The 23,965-nt window shown below is 40.6% G+C and overlaps 1 protein-coding gene across 1 annotated transcript in view; it reads left to right on the plus strand.

Annotated features, from left to right (window-relative positions):
• vps13d (vacuolar protein sorting 13 homolog D) overlaps positions 1 to 23,965 on the plus strand; it is a 51,811-nt gene that overhangs the window by 7,010 nt on the left and 20,836 nt on the right. The window contains exons 18-60 of the mRNA XM_063015973.1: positions 105 to 2,303; positions 3,511 to 3,662; positions 3,755 to 4,834; positions 5,441 to 5,531; positions 5,626 to 5,752; positions 5,834 to 6,014; positions 6,289 to 6,471; positions 7,666 to 7,825; positions 8,050 to 8,263; positions 8,643 to 8,814; positions 9,436 to 9,551; positions 9,663 to 9,875; positions 10,118 to 10,389; positions 10,481 to 10,614; positions 10,881 to 11,036; positions 11,152 to 11,341; positions 11,598 to 11,672; positions 11,793 to 11,990; positions 13,022 to 13,111; positions 13,775 to 13,915; positions 14,039 to 14,164; positions 14,398 to 14,472; positions 14,960 to 15,065; positions 15,174 to 15,326; positions 15,945 to 16,080; positions 16,278 to 16,325; positions 16,940 to 17,090; positions 17,209 to 17,425; positions 17,522 to 17,769; positions 18,166 to 18,357; positions 18,446 to 18,572; positions 18,678 to 18,820; positions 19,060 to 19,190; positions 19,348 to 19,523; positions 19,633 to 19,756; positions 20,688 to 20,923; positions 21,034 to 21,136; positions 21,218 to 21,375; positions 22,073 to 22,181; positions 22,283 to 22,450; positions 22,566 to 22,670; positions 23,468 to 23,617; positions 23,783 to 23,932. Of these exons, the coding sequence (XP_062872043.1) occupies positions 105 to 2,303; positions 3,511 to 3,662; positions 3,755 to 4,834; positions 5,441 to 5,531; positions 5,626 to 5,752; positions 5,834 to 6,014; positions 6,289 to 6,471; positions 7,666 to 7,825; positions 8,050 to 8,263; positions 8,643 to 8,814; positions 9,436 to 9,551; positions 9,663 to 9,875; positions 10,118 to 10,389; positions 10,481 to 10,614; positions 10,881 to 11,036; positions 11,152 to 11,341; positions 11,598 to 11,672; positions 11,793 to 11,990; positions 13,022 to 13,111; positions 13,775 to 13,915; positions 14,039 to 14,164; positions 14,398 to 14,472; positions 14,960 to 15,065; positions 15,174 to 15,326; positions 15,945 to 16,080; positions 16,278 to 16,325; positions 16,940 to 17,090; positions 17,209 to 17,425; positions 17,522 to 17,769; positions 18,166 to 18,357; positions 18,446 to 18,572; positions 18,678 to 18,820; positions 19,060 to 19,190; positions 19,348 to 19,523; positions 19,633 to 19,756; positions 20,688 to 20,923; positions 21,034 to 21,136; positions 21,218 to 21,375; positions 22,073 to 22,181; positions 22,283 to 22,450; positions 22,566 to 22,670; positions 23,468 to 23,617; positions 23,783 to 23,932 (9,476 nt within the window). The remainder of the gene's footprint in view (positions 1 to 104; positions 2,304 to 3,510; positions 3,663 to 3,754; positions 4,835 to 5,440; positions 5,532 to 5,625; positions 5,753 to 5,833; positions 6,015 to 6,288; positions 6,472 to 7,665; positions 7,826 to 8,049; positions 8,264 to 8,642; positions 8,815 to 9,435; positions 9,552 to 9,662; positions 9,876 to 10,117; positions 10,390 to 10,480; positions 10,615 to 10,880; positions 11,037 to 11,151; positions 11,342 to 11,597; positions 11,673 to 11,792; positions 11,991 to 13,021; positions 13,112 to 13,774; positions 13,916 to 14,038; positions 14,165 to 14,397; positions 14,473 to 14,959; positions 15,066 to 15,173; positions 15,327 to 15,944; positions 16,081 to 16,277; positions 16,326 to 16,939; positions 17,091 to 17,208; positions 17,426 to 17,521; positions 17,770 to 18,165; positions 18,358 to 18,445; positions 18,573 to 18,677; positions 18,821 to 19,059; positions 19,191 to 19,347; positions 19,524 to 19,632; positions 19,757 to 20,687; positions 20,924 to 21,033; positions 21,137 to 21,217; positions 21,376 to 22,072; positions 22,182 to 22,282; positions 22,451 to 22,565; positions 22,671 to 23,467; positions 23,618 to 23,782; positions 23,933 to 23,965) is intronic.

Consider the following 23,965-nt stretch of genomic DNA (forward strand, 5'->3'; position numbering starts at 1 on the left):
CACTTACCATTTACTAGGACAGCCTCATATTCCTGTTAACTTGTCTAGCTTGTTTGATAATTATTCTTAATAAATAATTATCTTACTCTTTCTTATGCTTCCAGAGGCTCCCAAAACACAATTCAAAGCTGCTCAGTCAGAAGATGAATTAAGTGATGAGGAATATCAGACTCCACTTGCGACGCCTCCTAACTCTCCTCCACCTGAACCAAATTTAGAGTTTAAAGGGCATGATAAGAGTCTTGACCTCTCTAGCCTTAAATCAACAGAGGGAGGCCAGTCCTTCAGCAGGGTTCTCTACGAAAAGTACTCTTTATCTTTTAAAGACCTGCAAATAATGGTTGGTCGCTACAAAGACAACTGGAAACACCTACAGAGCGATGTGGGGCCCACCCATGTAGTGGAAAAATTTAATGTGCTCTTACAGTTAGAGCAGAGGTTGCGATACACCACAGACCCTCAGCTTCCTGGGGCAGTTCTTTCAGGAACTTTACCAGACCTCAAAGTTCACATCAACCTGGAGAAAATGACTGCACTCAGAAGCTGTCTTGCTAGATTAAGTAGTGCAAGTGTCGACGAGAGCAAAATTGATAAGGCAGAAAGCGTCAAGTCTCCTGACCCTTTAGCTTTCTCCCATGACAAGACGTTTGAGAGGGAGAACAGTCTATCAAAGCTTCAGGAGTATGACCGAAATCTTACAAAGAGTGTGATGACCCTTGAGCAACACACACGAGAAGTGCTGGTCGAATCCAGGCTTCTCCTTGCAGAATTTAAAATCAACTACATGCAGCTTGGTATTGAAAGTGAAGGCCAGTATATATCTGTCCTCAAGGTATTTAATACTAATGCTCATTTTGTAAAAAGACCCTATGATGTTGAGGTCTCTTTGACAGTCCATGGTCTTCTCCTGGTGGACACCTTGCAGACATATGGGTCTGATTTTGACCTGCTTGTGGCATCACATAAGCATCTCAGTTTTGATGTGCCCACTGGCAGTCTAAGAGAAAGCCAGCCCACATCACCAGTGTCACAAGACGGGAAGTCTGCCGAGTATTCAGACCTTGACGTTTTCAGAGACCAGGAGGCTCTCATTAAACTGGAGTATCAGTTCATCAGCTCAGACTGTCCCTCCATGAACTTAAATAGCTCACTACAGGTTACCACCATGCAGGTTAACAATTTGGATATTATTCTTAATCCCGAAACCATCGTACGACTGCTCCGATTTTTACAACAGTCCTTTCCTAAAGAAGAATCCACATGGACACCTTTAACGCAGCAAACACCAACAATGCCCAGTGACCAGGAGCAAGAGGAAGACTTTCAGTCTACTTATCAACAGAATAAGGAGTTAACCGTTGAGATCCATAGGTTAAATTTACTGCTCTTACGAACTGTTTCAGCTGAAACAACCTCAAGTACTGAAAAGAGATGTATGAAAATTGCCACAGCCAGTATAAATGGGACAAAAGTCAATGTTTCCATGGGAGGTCGACTAGATGTAAATGGCTCCCTAGGGTGTATACAGCTTGTTGATTTGACACAAGAAGGCGGAAAAAGTCAATTTGTGGTCAGTATTGGAAATTTAGAAGCTAGCTCTTCAGAAAGTGTTGCATACCTACCTAGTTCTGGATCATCTTCTTCTGATGCATTAAATTTCCACTTTTTGGAAAAGTCCCAAGGAGAGTGCTTTTTAGAGCTTCATATGGCATCATTACACTACAACCACTCAGCAAAGTTTTTAAAAGAGCTTAGTCTTTCTGCCAATGAGGTGGAGGGAACCTTTCGCTCCATGGTAAAGAATGCTGCCACTAAAGTTTCGAATGTTCTGGCTACCAAAACGGCAGAGTACACTGGCATGGTATCGCTCTTCGAGACCCCATCCAGAAGATCCAGAACTCAGAGTCAGTGTCATTGGACAATGGACCCAGTTGAAGATGAAACGGATCATACTGCTCTTGAGGATGAACCATCTTTGGATGCATTTTTGGTCAAACTCACTCTAAACATCAATATCGAATCACCAGTTGTATCCATTCCTCGGAAACCTGGTCACCCGGAGCTTCTTGTTGGTCACCTCGGGAGCATTGCTATTCAAAACTTTGTTGCAGGGCAAGGCTCGGACGGGGAGAAATTGCAAGTTGAAGTCAAGGATATAAGGCTGTATTCTGTCAACTTAAGTCAGCAGGTTCTGCAGAAAACGTCCACCTTGGGGCAATCACCTTCTCATAATGCTTCAGTCAACCTGGATGAGCCACAGTTTACTCGCCATGACTTCTTTGAGTATCTAAATCGTGGAAAAGGTAAGAATCAGAAACCAGAATGCATTCGGTTGAAGTTATATTTCTTCATAGGAATGTGTTTGCTTTATGCATTTTCAAAATAAAAATGGATCAGATCAGAAAATAGGTAAATAGTTCCCAAAACAGAGTCAGGATAATTGCTTAGTATCAACTGTAATATGCAATGCTGGTGCAACTGGTTTAACTTGACTGATTTGTGTGTGATTTCTGCTCATTTTGTGTTTAAAAAACAAATCAAACTTAATATAGGATATAGATTTATGGTCAGTTATTGCTGGATGTGGTCATGCAAACCGTGAATATGTTGCCATTTGGTAAAGTACCACGTGAATGTGAGTGGTGACATCTGGTGGTTTCGCTATGAAACTATTCTCCCCATGGAATTGAAAACAAGCCATTTATGGCTTATTTATGCCTCATTAGGGCATCACGAAAACGCTTTTGCTTCCAATTTGCTGCAGGTCAGGTTCCAACCAGATTGCTGGTCACAAGCCACCTATCCATGGGGCCCAACCCCACCCAAGACACAGTTAGTCATGTCTGTGTAGACGCCCGGCCTGCCATTAGCACAGCTGAGATTCAAACCTTGGATATCAGTGGTGGCGGGTGAGCGTAATAGATCACTCCACCTAGAGCACTAGTATCCAAATTTCAGTTATTTATTTATGAAAATTGCACGTGTGGTGACGTTACTGAAGGTGTTTTATATATCACATGATGGCAAAAAGGAGACACAGCCTGCTGCTTTTTTCAAGTAGTAATTTATTTTTATTTTCTTGTATAGAATTAAAACAAGTCTTATAACGTTCATTTGTAGGGAACCCTGTCACATTTAAATACAGTAAAAAACTTTTTGATGTTACAGGTTAACTCACAATTGCATAGCTTGCTTACGGAACTATATTACATATTACTTACCACTCACAGAAAAACAGTTACAGAATTCACAGTTATTCCTAGCACTTGGTGGAAATCAAAACTTTGTTTAGGTTTAATAGTGCTAAAAATGCCATTTAAGCCTTAAGTTTGGTTTTAATGAATATATAAATTTTCCATACAAATCTGGGGTTTGCTATGGAACATCTAAGCTTATTTCAGGGTAAATGATTTCCTTCCTCTTAGTGCTGTCTTTAGATACAAGGGTAAATACAGACTTTCTTATAATATTATTATTTACACTTTATATCTTTTGTTTGTTTTATTTCAGCCTTTCACATTCTTAAAGACACCACCATCCAGCTCACACTTGAGAAGCTTCCCATTGATAAAGACACACACTTTACATTTCTGCCATGTGATGAAACATTCACCAGTACAGGGGTCCTGAAAGTCGAGGGCAAATTTGTAAATGCAGTTCAGGTAAGTCTGTTTGATCATGTACAATCATTATTTGAATTATTTATGATGTACAGTTTCGTGAGTTTATGCTTTACTATTGTTATTTTTTTCAGGTTTTTCTTTGTAAGCACGTATATGAACAGGTCCTTCAAACTCTAGATAACTTGTCTTTAATTGAGGATCAAAAAGTAACGCCCAGTCAGCCTCCAACTCCTCCACCCCCTACACCCTCCTATACCAAACCACTTCGCTTCCCTGATCCACAGGGAGGGTTGTTTGTCCGGGACACCCCTCTCATGGGATTGTCATACTCCTCAATGTCATCTTCGCTCTCAACTCCACTCCCTTTTCAGGATTCCAGCTCTTCTATCCAGTCTTCCACATTTACCCAGGTCAAAGCCACCTTTAAGGTGTCCGAGCTCCAGGTGCAGCTGAGTGCTGATCTTAGCCAAGGATCTCAGGACCTGGTAAGTTTGTGCTTTCAGGATTTGGAAGGAGACTTCACCAAGGAACATCCTCACTCCCTGTCAGTGCAGCTGGCCCTGCGATCCCTGCTCATGGAAGACCTTTTGGAGCAAAATCCTGACTCTAAGCACAAGCACCTCATGGTTTCTAGAGGTGCTGCCAAACCATCTACTTTCAGCTCTAAAGAGTACCTTTCCCAGTCGTGTCCCTCACCATCTAATGTTCTGTACCCAGAAATGCCACGCTCACTGCCTGCACAAATAGTGGAGGCCCAAAATGTCTTCCAGTTGTATCAGAGACACCCCAGTACTTCCACCAGAAAAACTACAAAAGATTCAGAATGCCCCTGCACTCCTCCTCCTTCACCTTCTCGGGATACACCATCCCATCAATCTCAACCAGAACTGGATGACTCTTTGGTTCACATCAACATGCTTCTAGTGGACAGGCGGCATCCTGAGTTTAAGACTCGCTATGGCAGCATCGGTCGTAGTGTTGATGTGGACTTTAATTGTCTCGATGTTCTCATCACGCTGCAAACCTGGGTTGTCATTCTGGACTTCTTCGGCATTGGCTCTACTGCCAACAACCATGCTTTGAAAGTGCCTGCTACCTCCCCTCAGTCTATATCTGGAGAACCCCTGTACAACACAGGTCTCGGTGACGTCTCACCTGGGAATAATGAGGAAGAGTTCAATGAGACAGTCAACACTAAACTTGATCTTAAGGTATTGAAGTTGTTTTAATACTGATGGGCAAATAATAAATTTGTTAGCTAGACATCAAGTGGACAAAGCTCTACACTGGCCAAAGACTTGCAGTGATCACTTTTGAGGTGCCCTTAATGTGCATACAGACAATGCTCAATTATTAATTGACTAAATATGTATAAGCATTTGGGCCATTGCATGAAAGCAAACCCTGGGTATTCAGATACTTATTCTTTATTTCCTCTGGCACACCACAAAGACACTTAACTATAAAAAAAACTCGAAAAAAGCTTTATTGGCATGACAAATAAGGACATTCGTATTGCCAAAGAAAAAAACAAAAAACAATATATATATATATACAAAACAGAATGAACCTCAAAGACACATAACACAAAGACAAACATGAACCAACAGAATTCCATGTATAAAAAGCTGTGTGCCGTTTACTTAATCCCCAATTTATAAATTGAAAACTGGATGCCAGTACCTGTACGTGCTTGTGCTGAACTCCCAGCATGGTGCTTTGTCCATCCAGATCCTACATAATACCATATAATATACAAAACATAATAGATATATTAAACTTGAGAAATGTAATAAGATGCCTTTGTTCTTCCACAGGTTCATTCTTTGTCTTTAGTGTTGAACAAGAGGACCACTGAGCTTGCCAAAGCTAGTGTCTCAAAACTGCTAACACACTTAGAAATGATTGGTAAGTTAAATTAGGACGAAGGTCAATCTATGTGTCTTACGTTATTGATTTCTTTTTAACTTAGCTGTATTGTTTATTTTCATAATTATTTTAGATGGAGATCTTGCTTTGCAAGGCAGCCTGGGAAGTCTGTCACTAAGTGACCTGACGCCACATGGGGACTTGTACAGGGAACGCTTTACAACACGGGGTGGAGAGGCTCTTATTTTCAAAATACATAAGTAATGGGCTTTTTTTTTAACTTTAGCAGCCTTGTTCTGCATTTTACAAAGGCATTTTTCTAATGATGGTTCTTTGGGCAGGTATGGAGAACCAGACCCCTTGTTGGAACGGGAGTGTGATATAAAGGTGTCTCTTCAAATGGCTTCAGTGCAGTATGTACACACTCAACGATTCCAGACTGAGGTGGTGGCATTCATCCAGCATTTTACTCAGCTGCAGGATGTTCTGGGCAGGCAGAGGGCAGCAGTGGAGGGCCAGGCTGTAAGTAGTTTGTTTTGATTTCTTGTTTGCTAGGGTACATTTAAAAAGTTTGTTCACGGTGACCTTAAATCTACACTAACAGCCTGCCAGAAAAGACTTTTGTAGTAACACACAGTATTGTTCAAATGTGTAAAACAAGGCAACCATGTAACAGTTATTAAGCCCACCCATGTTGATTTCTGTTTCATTAGAAATAACAGTGCTTGGACTTGATAAAGTCGCTGCATAAATTAAAAGGTGTATTAATAGTGTAAATTTCCCCTTTTGTTTCTAGGTGCGGGCATATCCACAGCGAGCCTCTCGCATACTTTTGGACATTGAAGCCGGAGCGCCTGTCCTCCTGATCCCAGAAAGCTCTCAATCAAAGCGCCTCATAGTGGCCAACCTGGGTCAGCTTAAAGTGCGCAACTGCTTTTTGCCTGCAGGCAGTCGGGGCACATTTTCTCTCAAAGACAAGGTAGAGAAACTTACCATGGCACATACCTTTTTCCCTTGTCTGGTGAGTTCTATCACCCTACCCACACAGACAGCAATTCTGCCAATCTGAATATGTGGGATGCATCTAGGAAGCATTTTCCCACAGCTTGCTTTAGTAGTAGGATGTTTATTAAGTTCCTGTAATAAATATAATGCTTGAGAACAGCAAAAAAGCTCTGATAAATCCGCTTCATGGATGCGTCCCTTGTCACTGTGCATGATTACTAGCAAAGCTTTCATGGAAAATTGTGGTGGTGCATATTTGACGTTATTAACTCTTATTATTATTATTTGTGTTAAGTTTTATGTAACAATATTTAATATGTCATTTTATTTTCAAAGAATTTGATTTTGCATGCTAATTCCTACAAGGACCCCTCCCACTATAAGGTATCATTTTTAGGTCACTGTAAGTTTTAATGTAGATCTTTTTTCTGGCATTTTCTTCCTTTATTTTCAATCTAGTCATTTCTGTTTATTGTGAATCTACTGTTGTTTGCGCAACCTCCAATCGAATTAAGGAGTGCCGGATCACCACACGCCCCCTTTAACACGTGTCCAGTCTGCGGCCGCATCCTATCACCTAACGGCCGGTTCTTACAGAGAGTCACGCTAAGGTTTCATGTGACTGTGCCCACTTCCTTAAACCAGTCAGGTGCCCAGACCAGTCCTGGAGATTGCATATCACAGCATCAGTGGAAAGAGACCCTGTCTAACCTTTACTCCCCCAAACACAGCTAATCGTGTTTGTGTGGCCACCCAGCCAGCTCTGTGGCTCCTCTGAGGTTTGAACTCATGAGTCTGAACACCTTGCAGGTAGCACACTGGACTGCTGCAGCACCTGAGCGCCCATATAATGGGCAATGTGTAATGTCGTTCTTAAACAGCAGCTATTACACTGGTATATCAAATTGCCACTTCTTTAATGGCGTGCAGCATCTGCCCACCTTTTTATACCTAATCTTTCTCTTTGAGCATGGTGTGCAGTCTTCAAGCAGCACTTACAAAATAGAATTGAATGTCTTGTGTGTGTTTGAAACCAAGATGTTACTTGACATTTCTGTCATTTGGTGATATAAATTTTGTCAGTTTTTCAGCTTGATATTAAGCTATGCCTTACTGAACCCTAGTTTGTATTTTAAGAATGCCATCCATGTGTTTGTCTTTATCAAAGGATCATATGAAGAATGCTCAACCTTCTTCTGAAAATGTAAGAGAGGATGTGTTGGGAAATAAAGGCAAGGCCTCTAATACTACAGCATCTGGCTTCACTTTAGGCAAACCCCAGCATGCTATGTGGCAAAATTCTGATGTAGATGAACTACAAAGCCCAGGTAAGTAGCTGTATAAACACACAAACTTTGGAATGATACTTCTCTTTAAATCAGGTCTGTGAGTCCCCTGAAAATGTTCATTTATTTAAAATTGCCTGTAATGAATGTCATTTTGTAATTTACATATTTACTTTACATATGTTGATAAATGTGCAGAAATATCAGTCAGTTTAACTTTCATACTTTGCTATAATGTGCTGGTTCTTCTAAATCTTTTGTTGTAGATGATCATGTTTGTCTTCTGGACTGCATTGCTGTGGATCTGCAGGAGATGGATTTATTTGCTGCCGAGCGACTGCCCTGGGAACCATGGGACAGCGGAGTAAAGCACATGGACACAGACCTGCTATTTCCTTCCTATTCAGTGCGCAGGACAGGAGGCAGTCTGCTGAAGGAGCGCTGTTGGCTTAAACTTAAAGTAGAACGCAACCTGGACAGGTAAGAGCACAATCACTACTGCAGAGTAGCATTACCGGGGCCAATGCAGTAACACACCACAAGACAAGGCCACCAGTCCTTTACATGGCCTTGGCCGTCCCCCTTCCTACAACTAAAAGAATTGTTAATTGCTTGCAGGCAGAACTACTAGAATGACTAATTATTAGGATCTCTGGTCAGAGTTACTTTGTTCAGTTTGCTTGTATTTTGGGGATTTTTTCCACTGTTTGGCAACACATTCATTTCTGTTAATGAAATTCTTTTTGTAAGCATAGCAACAGTTTTTCGAATTTGTTATATTAGCTTGTTATATTAATTACACCCCCTAAATATTTCTTTTTTGCTTAGTGACTCATCTTGCTTCCAACATGTGTTTTAGGGAACTCAGTCACGCCGTCCCAGACATGTCCATTCATGGCAACCTGTCATCTGTGCACTGTTCCTTGGATCTAGAGAGGTACCATTTAATCCGAGGTCTGCTAGAGCACAACTTGGGAGAGCCTGTGGAGGAGTTTCTCAGACCATACAACTTACAGGACCCCAGCATCTATGTAAGCTTCATACTGAATTTAGTACGAGTCCTGTGATGAGTTCAAGTCACAACAGTTTTGTGTCCTCGGTTTCCTAGCAATTAAAGAATGTATTTTTTAGGAGGAGAGGTGAACACAGTGGTAAAGATGACGGTTCAGCCGTCAAATTTGAAATGAACACGTGTATACAAAACACTGTTTGATTGTTTTAATCAGTTTGTTTTGTTTTTTCCTGGACAGGGTTGCGGCTGGTCCTCGGACCTAGCCAACCATGTCTGTTTAGACGCTCGGCTGACTGATAGCACAGAACCCAGATCTTAGCAGTAGTGGGTTGGGGAAATAAACCGCTGTACCACCCAAGCCCCAATTGTTTTGTTAAGATAGAAGATATCTCTTTCCCATTCAAAGTCTTTTCTGTTTGTATTTAAATTTTTTTACTTCCTTTTTAAAATATTTACTGTTAACATGTTTCTGTTCTAATGCTTTTCTAATGTTATTTAAAGGAAGGCACATCTATATTGCAAGATATGTAGTGATATAATGTGAAGTGCTAAATAACTGTGTGCACATTAATCAGTCACTTAATCAGGAGACTTGATTTATTTTTTATGCTTTTGCTTTTTCTGCTTTTGTCTTTTACAGACGGTGCTGAGTGGTGACGTTTATACAGGCCTCTCCTTCTTAGTCGACATGAAGAATGTTAGTCTGGAGTTGCTGGATGGCCCAAAATCATCTGGAAATAAACAGTCTTTGGCCAGGTGTTATATTTGTCTTATATTTAGTCATAAAAAGCAATACAATCATTTTTAGGGAAATCCTTTGTATAGATGGAATGATGGATTAAACTGTTCTATATTTTTGACTGATAGGTTTGACTTTATGAAATCCAAGTTGCTGTTTGAGAGTTTCTCTGATGGATCCAAGTCTGTGAACCTGGTGTCTCATTCACTCCTGGCCTATGACACACGTTGTACTGGGGCTAGCAAACCCACAGGTGGAAAGCACAACGTATTCGACTGCATTCTACAGCCCTCGAAGACTGGTAGCAACAGAGCTTCCCTGCAGTTAGAGCTACACTACAGGTATCTTTGCTTAGTATTCAAAGTTATCATCAAAAAGTTATCACCCATTTATTTACGTATATACACCCAGGGACATTTTAGTACTGTGAGATACCATCTCTGACACAGGGTAAAACTCACTCTACCACTTGCACCTTCATGCAACCCGTTATTTCTTATTTTTAATAGAAATAAGGGACACAAAACTGTTATGCCATCAATCCATGTACATGTAATCTTTTAATCCATTTTATCCCTCATAGATCTACCCGTGACTCCTCATGCTTCACTGTGGTGCTGAATAACCTGCGAGTGTTCTTGATGTTTGACTGGCTGCAGCTGGTCAGAGATTTTCTTCAGATGCCTGCAGAAAAGGAGACAGCGCCAGCACGTCAGCGCTGGCCCAGCGGCAACAGTGACCCAGGCACCACTGGTGTTGTCATGCCCAAAACGGTCAAGACTGGTGTAGTTACAAAACGCTCCACCGTTCCGGTCACCCAAGAAAAATATCTGGAGGTCAAGCTGAATGCAACAGGTAAATAATCCAGCAGAATGTAATAGGTCTTTGCTCAGGTTTAAAAAAAAGAAAAGAAATGAGAGATCTACTTGTATGTTATTCTAATCAGGGACAGAGTTCGTGGTTGTTGAAGACTCTTCTTGTTTGGACACCAATGCCATCATTTTAAAGGGCACCACTGTGCTGACCTACAAGCCTCGTCTGATAGATCGACCCTTCTCTGGCAGCTTGGCTGGCATTGAGGTAAAGTAGTTAAGACTTTTATGGTTGCTTATTGCCTCCCACACATCAGTAATCTACCTGGGCTGAGATTAAATTGGATGAAATATAAGCAGGGAATATAAGTGGGGAATAGAAGTATACTTAGGAGACTATCAACATACTTAGGGAAGGCTATAAGATAAAACCTTTGTGTGGGGAAACAGTCAATGCTATATATTTAATGGAATGGATTACAGTGCAGGGTCATTGACATGTATTTAACTTCTTCCTTATCTTCATCTCTTCAGGTGTTCTCCTGTCGGCTGGGCAGCGAGCAGGAAACAGCTCTGTCCATCATTGATCCTGTCAATGTGCAGGTGGAGCTGTGTGGCAGCCCCACCTATCAGAGCAGCTCAGGCTTGCTGGATGCCTTTAACATAGAGGATCTCCCTCCACTACTGGAGGTCAGAATTTACTTCAAGCCCCTAAAAGTTAATTAAAAGTTGTTGTTGTTGTACTGTAGTAATACAATAAAATATTTGAATTGCTTACAGCACAGAGTTTTTGTTGTTTCTACAGATTCAATTTCCAACTCTGGATATTCGACTGTCCTACAATGATGTGCAACTTTTCCTGGCTATTGCTAAATCCATTCCCACTGGCTCTGCTGATGCTGCTGACCTCGCTATAACTGACTCATCCACTGCCAGTCTAGACGTCACTTCTAAACCAAAAGACGACTTTAGGCTTAAAACAGAAGCTCTACTGGGTATGAGTATGTTGGGTACATTGTGACATTACTGGGATTCTTTGGACATGTTTGAGATAAATCCTTTTGTTTGATAGTGATTACAGAGGTTGATAATTGGTATGGTATATTCAGGTTTAATTCCTGAGAGGTACTTTTACATATGCCAGCCCGGGATTCAACTATCAGAACTTGGGCACTTCTGTCACCATTAGCATGGTTCTTACCATTAAGCCACACCAGCGAACAATAACATTTTTAATTTGGTACATTTCAGAGGGTCAGCTAACACACCTGCTGAACCTGGGTTTTAAGAAGGAAGACTGTAGACGAGCTCTCATTTACTGCAAAGGTAAAGCACATTTCACTGCTTCCTAACTGTTTTACAGTTTTGCCAACTTCGTAAACTTTGATGGATGATAGTGATCAACAGAAAGAAAATAGTAAGTTGTGACTGTGTGTGTTGCTGCAGGTCAGCTGGACCAGGCTGCCACATGGCTGCTGGAGAATGCAGAAAGCACATCTGGCAGGAACCGGGACGACTCTGATTCAGGCTCCCACTCATCTTATCCGCTGTCTGGGGTGGAGGTGAAAGCTGAGAGTGTGTGCATCTGTTTCATCGATGACTGTCTGGACTGTGATGTTCCGTTGGCTGAGTTCACCTTCTCACGTGAGTTTAAAAATCATTCTGCACTAATTAAATACACATCATAAACATGTTATTAGACGTGTGCTGCTATCTAATTATTTAATCTACTGGGTAATTCAACACAATTGTTGCAATTCTTTTCTAATGAGCATTCATATAATTTTATTTTCATCAACCGCTGGTTTGGTTTTACTTCTAAAAACTGGGGACTAGGCAGGAACACCCAGGACAGGGCATCAATCCACCACAGGGCTTTATCCTAATACAAAGCCAACCACTGGTTAACACGGCTGAGATTCAAACCCGGGTCTCAGCAGTGGTAGTGTTAGCCCTGAGCACCCTCAACTGACCATGATGTTGAGTTAAATCTAATTATTGATATTAAGCTGTTTATAATACTGTATAATGATATTATGCTTAGCAAATATTTTAATATAAGTTATATTTTTGTAGATGACTTTCATTAAGGCCACTACAGTGTTTAATTATTGATAAAATACAGCTTAAGACCGCCATATCTAAGTCTACATATTCCTCTTTGATATTTTCACTCTTATAGTTATACCTATCTGTATATATTGATTATAATCTATATTATTATTATCTTTAGTATCATTGTTATTATAATATTACTATTACATGCATTTATACCTATATCTGATATTATGGTTTTTATATTTAATGTTTATTTCTATATATACCTGTACACTGTATATAAAATAATGTATATTATTGCTCCTATTGTATACACTTAAACCTAAAACCGATATATTTATTCATATAATGATATCTTTATTTCTATATGTATACTTAGATATCTGTATATATTGTTTATAAGAATAGATACACTACTGCTCCTATTATTACACATTTGGACATACTTTTTTGTATATTGTATATATGCACGTTTAACATTCTCTACACTCTACTTACTTTATTTGTATTTGTATTAATTCTTCTTCTTTTGCTTGTTCAACTACTGGAGGCCAATAATTTTCCTCAAGATAAATAAAGTATCTATCCATCTCTCTATCTTATCTTTACCATCACAGGGCTGTCGGTACTGCAGAGAATTGGATCCACTCAGGAAGGAAAAGGCAATTTTGCTTTGTCTGGAGATTACTACAACCGAGAGCTTTCAGGTGATCTGAAGCTGAAACATATAAATCAGATGCTTATATATTTTGAATCTAATAATAAACAAAAGACAGCTTTCTTTAGTTTTCAAAACTTTCTGGTGATTGTGGGGATGTTCTTTTTTATGGATTTTCCCCTCCATTATCTCCCAAATGGAGTCATTTCCAGTTCCAGACTGTGAATCCACTGTGGTTTGCACAACCCCCAATCTGTTGTGTCTTGACAGTGTATCAGCACACAAAACCTTATACAGTGTGCTCAAAAAAGTAGCCTCGCTTTTAGTCGAATAGTATTCAATATATAGTTTGGTTCTTGGAACACAACCGCTCTTATCTGCTACTTGTGCAGCCTGATGCAGCAAATTTTATGTTGATTTATTATGTAAAAGTGATTCATTAGTTATACATTTCATTAGTTTTATGTTTCCATTCTCAGTTTTCTTCCACTTTCTACTTGCTCAGGTTTTGATTTTATTGTGGCTCTATGTTGGCCAATGACGAAAAAAACTACTTGTGTTCTAAAAAGCTGGAATAATGTATCTAATTACTGTCTGTTAGAATAAAAAAGCCTTTTTGCCAAACCATTATGTCAGTTGGCCGTTAAGATGAGAGGTCAAGCCTTGGCGACAGCGGTTGTTGACTTGTGTCTATTTCTGTGTGTGTGAGCAGGCTGGGAGCCGTTTCTCGAGCCCTGGCCCTGTGTCCTGACTTGGCAGCAGCAGGCGGCAGGCCGGCTCCATCCATGTCGCCTGAGGTTGGAAGTACAAGCCAGGCAGAGACTAGACATTAACATCACCTCCGTCTTATTGGGTAGCCAGTCTGGGTCAAGCCCCTCATATATCTGCTCTCTTTTCTTTAGCTGTTTGCCTTCATATTTATGAGTAGTGTGACGTTTTTCTCACCCTGCTGTGGATCTGTCGTTCTGACACACAGAGCAGTACAGCACCACCAAGACATCATGGTTAGCAGATTACTGCAAGGAAGACGAGCAGTCGCCACAGTCCTCCACCTCCGCGTCTTGGATGGGCTCCTCTGTGGACCCCCCCAACCTTGGCCAGAGTGAGTAGCAGCCATACATTAGATCCTGACTCAATGCCAAACCTGGGAAAATATTCTGTACATTTTTCTACTGGGTATAAAAGGCCATATGATTATGCCTTATCATTTTAAATGAAGCAATCAAGATATTTAAAATATATGTTGTAATTCATAGCCTTTTCTTATCCTGCACCTTTCATGCATGTCTTTCTCTCTGTTGTTCCTCTGTACTAACCTTCTTTCTCTGCTATCAGGTGTTCCTCTTGCCCACCTTAGAACTAGAAGCACTGCCAGCTTGACTTGCCTTGAGCAGCAGATTCATGCCCGAGGTATAGTTCTAGTCTGAGCAGTAGAAGTTTAGGAAAGCTGAAAATCATTCTTCTGTTGTAAATTATAGAACATAAACTTACAAACCTTTTTTTTTCCTTTTTATCTTGACTAACATAACTGTTAATAATATCCTAACACTAGTTCTTACGACATTTGTGCTCCCCAGTGCATAGGGGTGCAGCCTGCATTTTCTACTTTATGCCAGTTATTACGAAATATTGGTGTATGTGTACAGGCCGAAAAGCCTCTGGCCAGTATTGCAGCCAAATTAGGCCCAGCTACCTTTTTACGTTATTAACCACTTACTTTTTCGCATTTTTTATCTCCACAATCCCTTCATTGTGTCTGTCTCCAGTGTTAAATGTGGATATTGTAAAGTGTATCAATGTGTCTGTCTGAAAATAACAGTTGTACTTTATGCACAGTTCATGTCCTAAATATTTGTTCCAACTTTTATCTGTGGTTCTTTTCTTTGCTTGGTTTCAGCTGACGTAAAACTTTCTAAGAGGCGGCAACCATTTGTTCCATATGCCTTGCGTAACCATACTGGCTGCACTATGTGGTTTGCCACCCTCACCACCACCCCAACCAGGTCTGAATGCCAGCTTTTGTCATCAGTAATTATATAATCAAAGCATTCCTAATGTACGACCAAAAAGCACTTTTCATTTGTAAATTCATATTGATCATATTACCACAGGGTGGCGCTGTCCCATAGCAGTAGTGCTGATTCTATATCTGATGTGCATGGGCCCGGAACAGATGACACACACAACGTCAGTCAGTGGAGAGAGGTGCTGCCAGGACAGGAGATTCCTTTTGAGTTTGAGGCCCGTGAAAAGCTTAGGCACAGGTTTGTACAAACTGCATCTTGGTTCAGCCAAAAAAAATATACAAACCAATCAAATAAAGAATCTTCCTACTCTAGACTGAGCAGTTTATTTAGTCACTCAATTTCATATGACTTTTTTGGGTTGGCGCACCATTCGAGTTTGAATCTCCACTGTGCTATTGAATGGCAGCTGTCCCAGGTGCCTGCAAATGCAGCTTTTGCTGGCTGGTCAATACAGTTCAATACAGTTGTGAGGTGAATGTCAACATGCAGTGCATTAAATCCTTCTGTGTATGGGGCTGCATAGTCATAGGCCAGTCAATATACCAAAACTCACAGGCATCGGGTCTGGACATCGGAGCAATGGAAAAAGGTCGACTGGTCAGAATCCTGTTTTGATCAAGATCATGTTGACGATTAGGCATGTGTGCATTGTTAACCTGCGGAACAGATGACACCAGGATGCACTGTTGGACGCACTGTTGGACGGTCCAGGCAGATGGTCCTAATGTTTTGGCTCATTGGTGTGAAATCTCACTCATGCCTAAACAATGATAACCAAGTGGTACTTGAAGCTGACTGACTCACTAGCTATGTGCTTTTATTTGTAACTAAATTGATCGATGGTTTTAATTGCAGACACACACATGAGCTGAAGCTGCACCAGCTCCTGGTGCGTGTTGGAGGCTGGGAGCAAGTAAAGCCTGTCTCGGTGGATAAAGTCGGTGTGTTCTTTCGCTACGCCGCTCCTGATCGCAACAACCCCTCCAACACGGTGAGGTTTAAGCCCAAAGTCCTGTAACTCATATATATGATATCCTGTAACTCCATATATGATTCACTACTGTATCATAATTTTAAGTTTAAATCTTTCCTGTTTTGTTTAATATAATGATACTTTGATTCTGCAGTGATAGTTAACCAAGATGAAAGGTCATAATTCGACCCTGTGTTTTTTGATGTTTTATGCAGGTTGGAAGCCCAGTCAGCAGAACCAACATCATCCATCCGCATGTATATGTAAGTTTGTTTTGATGCTGTATTAATTTTATTTGTTTAATTTAATTTTACTTATTTTACCTGTATAGATTTTTAAGTTTAAAAGTATGTTATTTTATTATTTTATTTTTACTTTTACTATTGTTTTATATTTCATTTTTAGTTCATATTTAAAATTATGCTTAGTTTTGATGACTTTAGGTGTGATTTTGTTGGTTTTTGTTATTGTTAAGGTACTTATGTTTAGCTTCATATTAATGTATTTATTCATCTTTAGTCATTAATTCTTCCCATTAGTAACCAATTTGTGTCCCAGTAGATTTGCACCACTAATAAAAGGTCTTAATTTGGAAGAGTCAATGTATAACCTGCATATTTTTGGACGGTTGAAGGAAAACTACATGGACCCAGGGAGAACATACCAGTTTTACACAAACGTGACTGGCAGGGTGTGACCCTGGGTCCCCAGGACACTTTTTGCATTCCCTGACACCCTTTTCTCTTTGATTCTATACAAAAGTATCATTTAGAATGACATCATTCTCTAGTGTGCAAAATAAAGTACTATATCTAAGTTCTCCCCATTAGGTGTAATGATCTTGATTAATATTAAGCCGTTTAATTTCACTCTGCAGTTTTCAGCTTTACCTCCTGTCAGAGTGGTCTTCTCTATTACAATGGAGGGTAGTGCACGCAAGGTCATCACAGTACAGTCTGCTCTTATGGTGAAAAATCGCCTAGAAGTGCCGATGGAGGTCCGACTAGACAGTCCTTCAGCTCCAGACAGTAAGTGCTTAGTTGTTTTGCTCCTGGCTTTTGTACTGTTTGTTATGTCCACTATGTTCACTGAGTTCATAAAATACTTCATACTATTTTATGGTCTTTTGAATCATTGTACCAACAGAACCAGTTGTTCTACCACCTATTCTGCCTGGAGAAGCCCTTGCTATCCCTCTTCACTTGACCTCCTGGAGGCTGCAGGCTCGGCCTAAAGGTCTGGGGCTGTTCTTTTGTAAGTCTCCAATTCACTGGACCAGTGTGGAGCGTCCTGGCGATGTCAACAGCAGCAAGAGGGAGTGCCAGTCTGCTGACTACGATGACCAGAACAAACGCAGTTTCAGGTGAAAGAGATGTTAAATTGGTGAAAAATAGATTGTGTTTACCTGTGAATCTTGTTTTTTACTTTTATTAGACTTAAATATTTGTGTTCTTTGTAGGTTTTGTGTGGTTATCAAGAAAGAGAACTATCCTGACCAGCAGCCTGCCAAAGTTGTTGCTGGAAGCTCCCAGCAGATCTACCGACAACCAGGTCACACCATCTACTTTCTGCCTACTTTAGTACTGACTAACCTGCTGCCCTGTGACCTTAACTACTACATTAAAGGCACATCAATCAAGGGAACCATGAAGCCGGGCAAAGAGGCAGTGCTCCATGCTGCAGACACCTCACAGAATTTAGAGTTGGGTAAGTCAAAGAAAAATGAAAACAAAAAATACTTCTTTTTATATTTACTGGTTTATTATGCACAGAATTCTGCAAACACCTGAACATCACATCCATATGCCCTTGTTAATCAGCTAATGTAAACCATGGGAATTAGCATGTAATTGATCCACCTTTTACTGCTATCGCAGCCTATATCCTATATCCATATAGCCTATAGCCTTCTGTCAGTTTTCCTGGTTCTCCTAGTCACATTGTGTGTACTGGGTAGATTATGCTTCACAGTCGGTTGCTGGGTGAGGCTGACATTTGTGAATAGTACAAGGCTGTTTTTACATGGGTTTAAAGTGTGAAAAGAATAAACGTTAACATCAAGCTCTGTGGTATTGCTCCTAAACCATTCCTGATCCATCCTAGGTGTTCTTTTGGAGAACTTCCCTGTGTGTAAGGAACTTCTGATTCCTCCTGGAACTCAAAACTACGTGGTGCTCATGCGTCTGTATGACACAAACAAACGACAGCTGTCTCTTACCATCCGCATCATTCTCCGAGCCAAGGGGGCACTCAGGATCCTCATCTCTGCCCCTTATTGGCTCCTCAACAAGACTGGTAAACTACTCAGACTACAAACTACCATGCAAAACTGTATCTGTGGACAAATTTTAACTAAGGTTTTGTTTGGGTGTTTGTACTGCAGGCTTGCCCCTGATCTTCCGCCAGGATAACGGTAGAGCAGATGCTGCCGGCCAGTTTGAGGAGCATGAGATGGCCAGGAGTCTGAGTCCACTCCTATTCTGTTACACAGACAAAGAACAACCTAGAATGTATGTTAACCAGATTCATTGCAATCCTTGTTTCATTCTGTTGGTCTGTCTTACTTTGAACTGATCATGCTCTTTTCACGCTGTTTGTCCACTGTGTGTGTGTAGGTGCACTATGCGTATTGGTAAAAAGATTCACCCAGAAGGTGTTCCAGGCTGGTGTCAGGGTTTCTCACTGGATGGGGGACGTGGAGTAAGAGCAGTTAAAGTAATCCAGCCTGGAAACAGACCCGGACTCATTTATAATATAGGTAAGAGGCAAATAAATTTAACAATCTCTATTTTAGGGTTTTGCCATAATGGGCCAAATAATAATCAGTTTGATTGAACTTTGACCCATTTGCGACTGACCTTTTCAAAGACATTGTGGTGAGAAACTCATAACCAATGCTACAGTTTATATGTTTGCAGCCATATTTCAAAACTTTTATTTATTCTTGTAATGTAACGTTACATGCCATTATAACAGACTGTGTATTTATTTTTTAAGGAATTAATGTGAGGAAGGGGAAGGGGCGTTACCAAGACACCCACATCGTGACATTTGCACCTCGCTATATGCTTGATAATCAGTCTTCACACAGGTTGGCATTCTCCCAAAGAGAGTTTGCTAGAGGGAAGGTAAGAATCCGGTGTGAATGTGAGTCTGTGTGATTGGCACCATGCCATTTTTGACACTTAGCGAATATTCATGTCAGTATTGTATTAGAATGACACAGATAAGCTATGAATCACTTTGTTTTGATATTCACTTTACCACATACTGTATAAACTCTAGGGTACAGAAAATCCAGAGGGTTATATCTCGTCTTTGCCGAGCTCCAATGTGGTGTTTCACTGGCCCAGGAATGACTATGATCAACTGCTGTGTGTCCGGCTTATGGATGTACCTAACTGTACCTGGTCTGGAGGGTTTGAAGTTAACAAACCAAAGTCTTTTCATGTCAATATGAGGTAAAAAAAAAAAAGTCAGCAAATTAGAGCAAATTGAGAAATATGTTAAATACAGTGCTCATGGTTATGATGATGAACAACATTTTTTATGCTTTTTTTTTTCACTTAGAGACACTTTGGGTAACTGCTACTTTCTCCGTGCTGAAATCGCCCTAAAAGGAGCAACCTATATAATCTCATTCAGTGACACTGACCAGTTACCCCCACCCTTTCGAATAGACAACCTGTCAGATGTGAGAGACTTTACTTATACTTAACCATGTTTTTGAGTGTTTTTTTCTATTGTTTTCAGTTGTGCATTCAATATAACACTATATGACCAAAATTTATATGAACACTCCCTGTAATTATTGAGTTCATGTGTGTCAGACACACCCTTTGCAAACCTGTGTTTAAAATCAAGTGTATAAAATAAATTATATGCTTCCAACTTCAGCACAAATTTAAACTCTCAATCTGCTCATATGTAATTGCCCAGTTGTATCTACTCTACTGCCGCAGACCTCCTCCCTGACCGAGGACATCCTTACCTAACACACGCCCCCTCCTACATGTGTGCAGTAGCCAACCACCTGTCCGAGGCAGGTTCATGCAGGGATCAGTACCATGTACAAAAAGTCCCTCAGTGATCTCTATTATTCCCCATTTCTGTGCAGACACCTTTGACCTGATAGCAGAGGAAGCAATGCACCTTCAGTGAGGAATCCCTTCAGCCCCCTACCCTTAAACGTAGCCAGTCATGTCAATTTGGTGTCCGACTGGTCCATAGCAAAGCTGAGATTTGAACTAGAGAGCTCTAGATCTCAGCAGTGTTGGGCTAGAGTGTTTTAACACTGTGCCACCCAAGTGCCCGACCTGGCTGTTTAAAAGCTGATCCCCCAGACCCTTAAAATATGTCAATTTTTAAAGAACCCGAACAAAGATAGGTAAAATTTATGATGCTCTTGCTAATATTAGCCAGATATTTAAATTTTGCCATAAATTTCAATCTTTGTGTTTTGCACAGTCATGAAAAATATGACACTTTCTAATATTTCTTCATAAATCATGTAAAATAATATTTTAATGAAAAATAATAATAAAGAAAAACAGAAAATGACCCTTCTAAGAAAATTAAATAGTCCTGCCTAAGTGTGTGTGTTTCTGTTTCTCCTTAAACCTTAGGTGCCAATTCAGTTTTGGCAGCATGGAGTTCCAGATATCCGACTTCACACCGAGGTGAAAGCAGGCGCCGTGATGGACTATGCCTGTGACGAACCCATTCTTAACCCCTACCTCACAATTACAGTTAAAGGAGCCGGTTCCTCAGAGGTCACCGCTGACATGAACAACTTTAGAGAGTACAACAAGCTCTACTACGAGAATTTCATCTACATCGCTGCCACATACACATTCTCTCAGTGAGTTGTTTAGTCAAAACATGAAACCTGTCACTATTTCACATTATACAGCAGCCTTTCAACATGTACAGCTAACGGTAATTGACATTAAGGTATTGCTGTGACTTTAGGGATGCAAGCAAAAGGCCTGGAGTATTGAAGCAGGAAGCCAGCTGTGCTGAGCTTGTGCTTGATGTGGATACAAAGACTCAGAGAGTCATCCTGAAGAAAAAGGTATTTTCATAGCAATTATAAATAAAAACGTAAGTTCTTAACAAACTTAAGTCCTAACAATTCTATTCCTTGGCTTTTTAGGAACCAGGAAAGCGGTCTCAGTTGTGGAGGATGACTGGAACAGGCAGGCTCTGTCATGAAGGCTCCTCACCACCTCAGAGTAAACCAGCACAGCCTCGACCTCTTGAATCCTGCATGGTGCTGGATGTTGCTGGACTGGCTGCCGTCACAGATAACAGGTCAGTGCTGACTTTAGTAGTCCTCACACCACGAACTGGCCAATCGGTTTTGCATCTTTCGGGCTGAAAATGGGGCATGGATGATGGCAAAAGTACAATATTTTGACCCTGGTTTAACTTGATCATTTTGGTTTTGACTGCTTGCTGAAATGGGTGGTGCATTAGGTGTTGTGGGTGCCTTACTGCACCAGGGATCATGGGACCTAGGTTGAAACCTCATCTTCATGAAAGAAAAAAAGGTCTATGTGCTCTGGTTACCTTCAACCTCTCCAAAACCTGCAGCATATCTGTCTATTGTCCTTATCTCGCTACTTGTAATTTATTAGCCTGTAGAACCTAATCCCATAATGCTTAGCGGTCAAGTAAATGTGCTAACTTTTGTTTAGCAGTCTCCTTTTACTATTGGAAGCATTCACACTGTCCTTATTTAAAGTGAGCAGGGCCTGCAGTTTCTAGTTGTTACTCTTGGTTCTGTTTTATCTTTCGGAATGAATCTTCAGTGTATTTCTTGGAGACATTTTGGCATTTCAGCCCATTCTGGGAAGATTCAGATATTTCAAATATTTAAAAGAAATGCTTTGGATTATGCTTTTACTCTATTATATATGTATTAGAAAATAAAGCCATTGGACTTTTCATCATTACTGGCTCTTCGCTCTTTCCACCATGCTACTCTCCTTTAACTTTTGTCATGCAGGTATGAGCCACTAATGCTAAGGCGACCAGACAATCGTCGGAGTACAACCCAGACATGGCACTTTATCAATGGCAGGCTGAGCTGTGGATTACCCAGACTAGTGGTGCAGGTCTGGAACTTTTGTTTGAATGACCTGCCATGTGTAATTTTATGTCAGCTGTGTGTGTGCCCATTAAAAAATTATTATTTTTTTGCTTTTTCTGACTACAGGTGAGAGGGGGAATCTCGGCTCTGTATGATGGTGCAGAGGTCGTACTTGGGCCTAACCTAGAGCTCGATCTGCCTCCAGAACAGCAGTTTATTAATCAGAAGATGAGACCTGGCTCTGGTGTGCTATCTGTGCAAGTCCTCCCTGATGGACCCACTCGTGTTCTGCAGGTGTGCACCTTCATGCTTCTTTCTTGAATCAGATTGGATTAGTGCTAACTGCAATCATCATTTTGCAGTTGGCTTTACATTGTTGAAAAACTGGATAGTTTTGTTTTCTTCACAGATCAGTGATTCTAATCAGCGGCGCATGAACAGAACTTCTCCCAGCACAGAGGAAAACCAGAACAAGGAGAACAATCAGAAGAAGGCTGCTGAGGATGAACTCGAGGTCTGAACAAATCATCTAGTTTACCACTGCAAACAAATGATATATGCACATAGTTCCTATAATCGAATTTCAGCGATGCTATCAGCCAGTCAGGTGGCCAAACTGAAATGATTGGCTATATTGCATGGATGACCAAAGCCCTGCGATTTGTTGGTGCCCTGTCCAGGGTATTCCTGCCTTGCACACAGTGTTTCCTGGTAAAACCAGACCAGCTGTAACCCTGGTTGTTGATGAAAATGAAAAGTGGTTGATGAAAATAAACTTATAGGGACCTTTTCTTAAAGAGACATTTTTTTTACATTTAATTTAATCCATTGTTGTAGTTAATCCATTAACTAATAGACTATAGACTTAAAATTAGTATTAATGTAAAAACTGTGATCAAATAATGATACATTTCAGTTAAATTTATAAAAACAACAAGTGATTCTAGGTTTAGTAAACATGGGTTTTCTGTCTAAATAGATATATAAAAGTGGAATACAACAGTATTTGAAATAGTGAAAATTTTCCCACTACATCACATGAATAATTTGTGCCATCGGCGGTGCTTTGAAAAGGTCAGCGGTAAACCGTGTCAAAGCTTAATCAGTGAACTTTGAGTGCTGCGGCAAGCTGTAAAAACAGAGCGGCAAAGCAGTGAATCGGTGTAGCGACAGACGCTCAGTGTAGCGCAGTGTAGTACAGCTATGCAAAGCAGTTTTGCCATTTATCATCTGAATGCAACCTTACTGTCATAAGTTTCTTTTTTTTAACCCGACCCTGCCCATTTTGTGATCCCATAATTCTGTTTGTAGATTTTAGTGAACCTGGAGGAGGGGGTAGGCCTGTCTTTGGTCAGTAAGCTGCCTGAGGAACTGTTGTTTGCCGTGCTATCTAACATCAACTTGCACTTCACACAAACTGCCACCAGCCAGGTTCTGGAGCTCAGTGTGGGGAACATCCAGGTAAATGCAGCAGAAACACATAGAGAGGCACATTTCAGTTCAGCATTTTTCACTTCCAGTTTCCTCACACTTTGGGGTACAAATAATACTCAGTCCCTCTTATTCCTTTTTCTTTCTTCCCACTCTCTCTTTGTCTGTCTATCTGTATGTCTGTCTGTCTTTCAGGTGGATAACCAGCTCATAGGCACCACCAATCCTGTGATGCTGTGTGTGTCTCCAAACACCTATGAGAGCAGTGCTTCGGACAGTGGACCTGCTCTGCAAGTCAACGCTGTCAAGGTTCCCAGCAAGCTCATGCTTACAGATCTCTTCAAGGTAAAAAAAACAAATTGGCTCAAAGCTTTTTAC

Source organism: Trichomycterus rosablanca, chromosome 19 (assembly GCF_030014385.1).
Source record: "Trichomycterus rosablanca isolate fTriRos1 chromosome 19, fTriRos1.hap1, whole genome shotgun sequence".
NCBI lineage: Eukaryota > Metazoa > Chordata > Actinopteri > Siluriformes > Trichomycteridae > Trichomycterus > Trichomycterus rosablanca.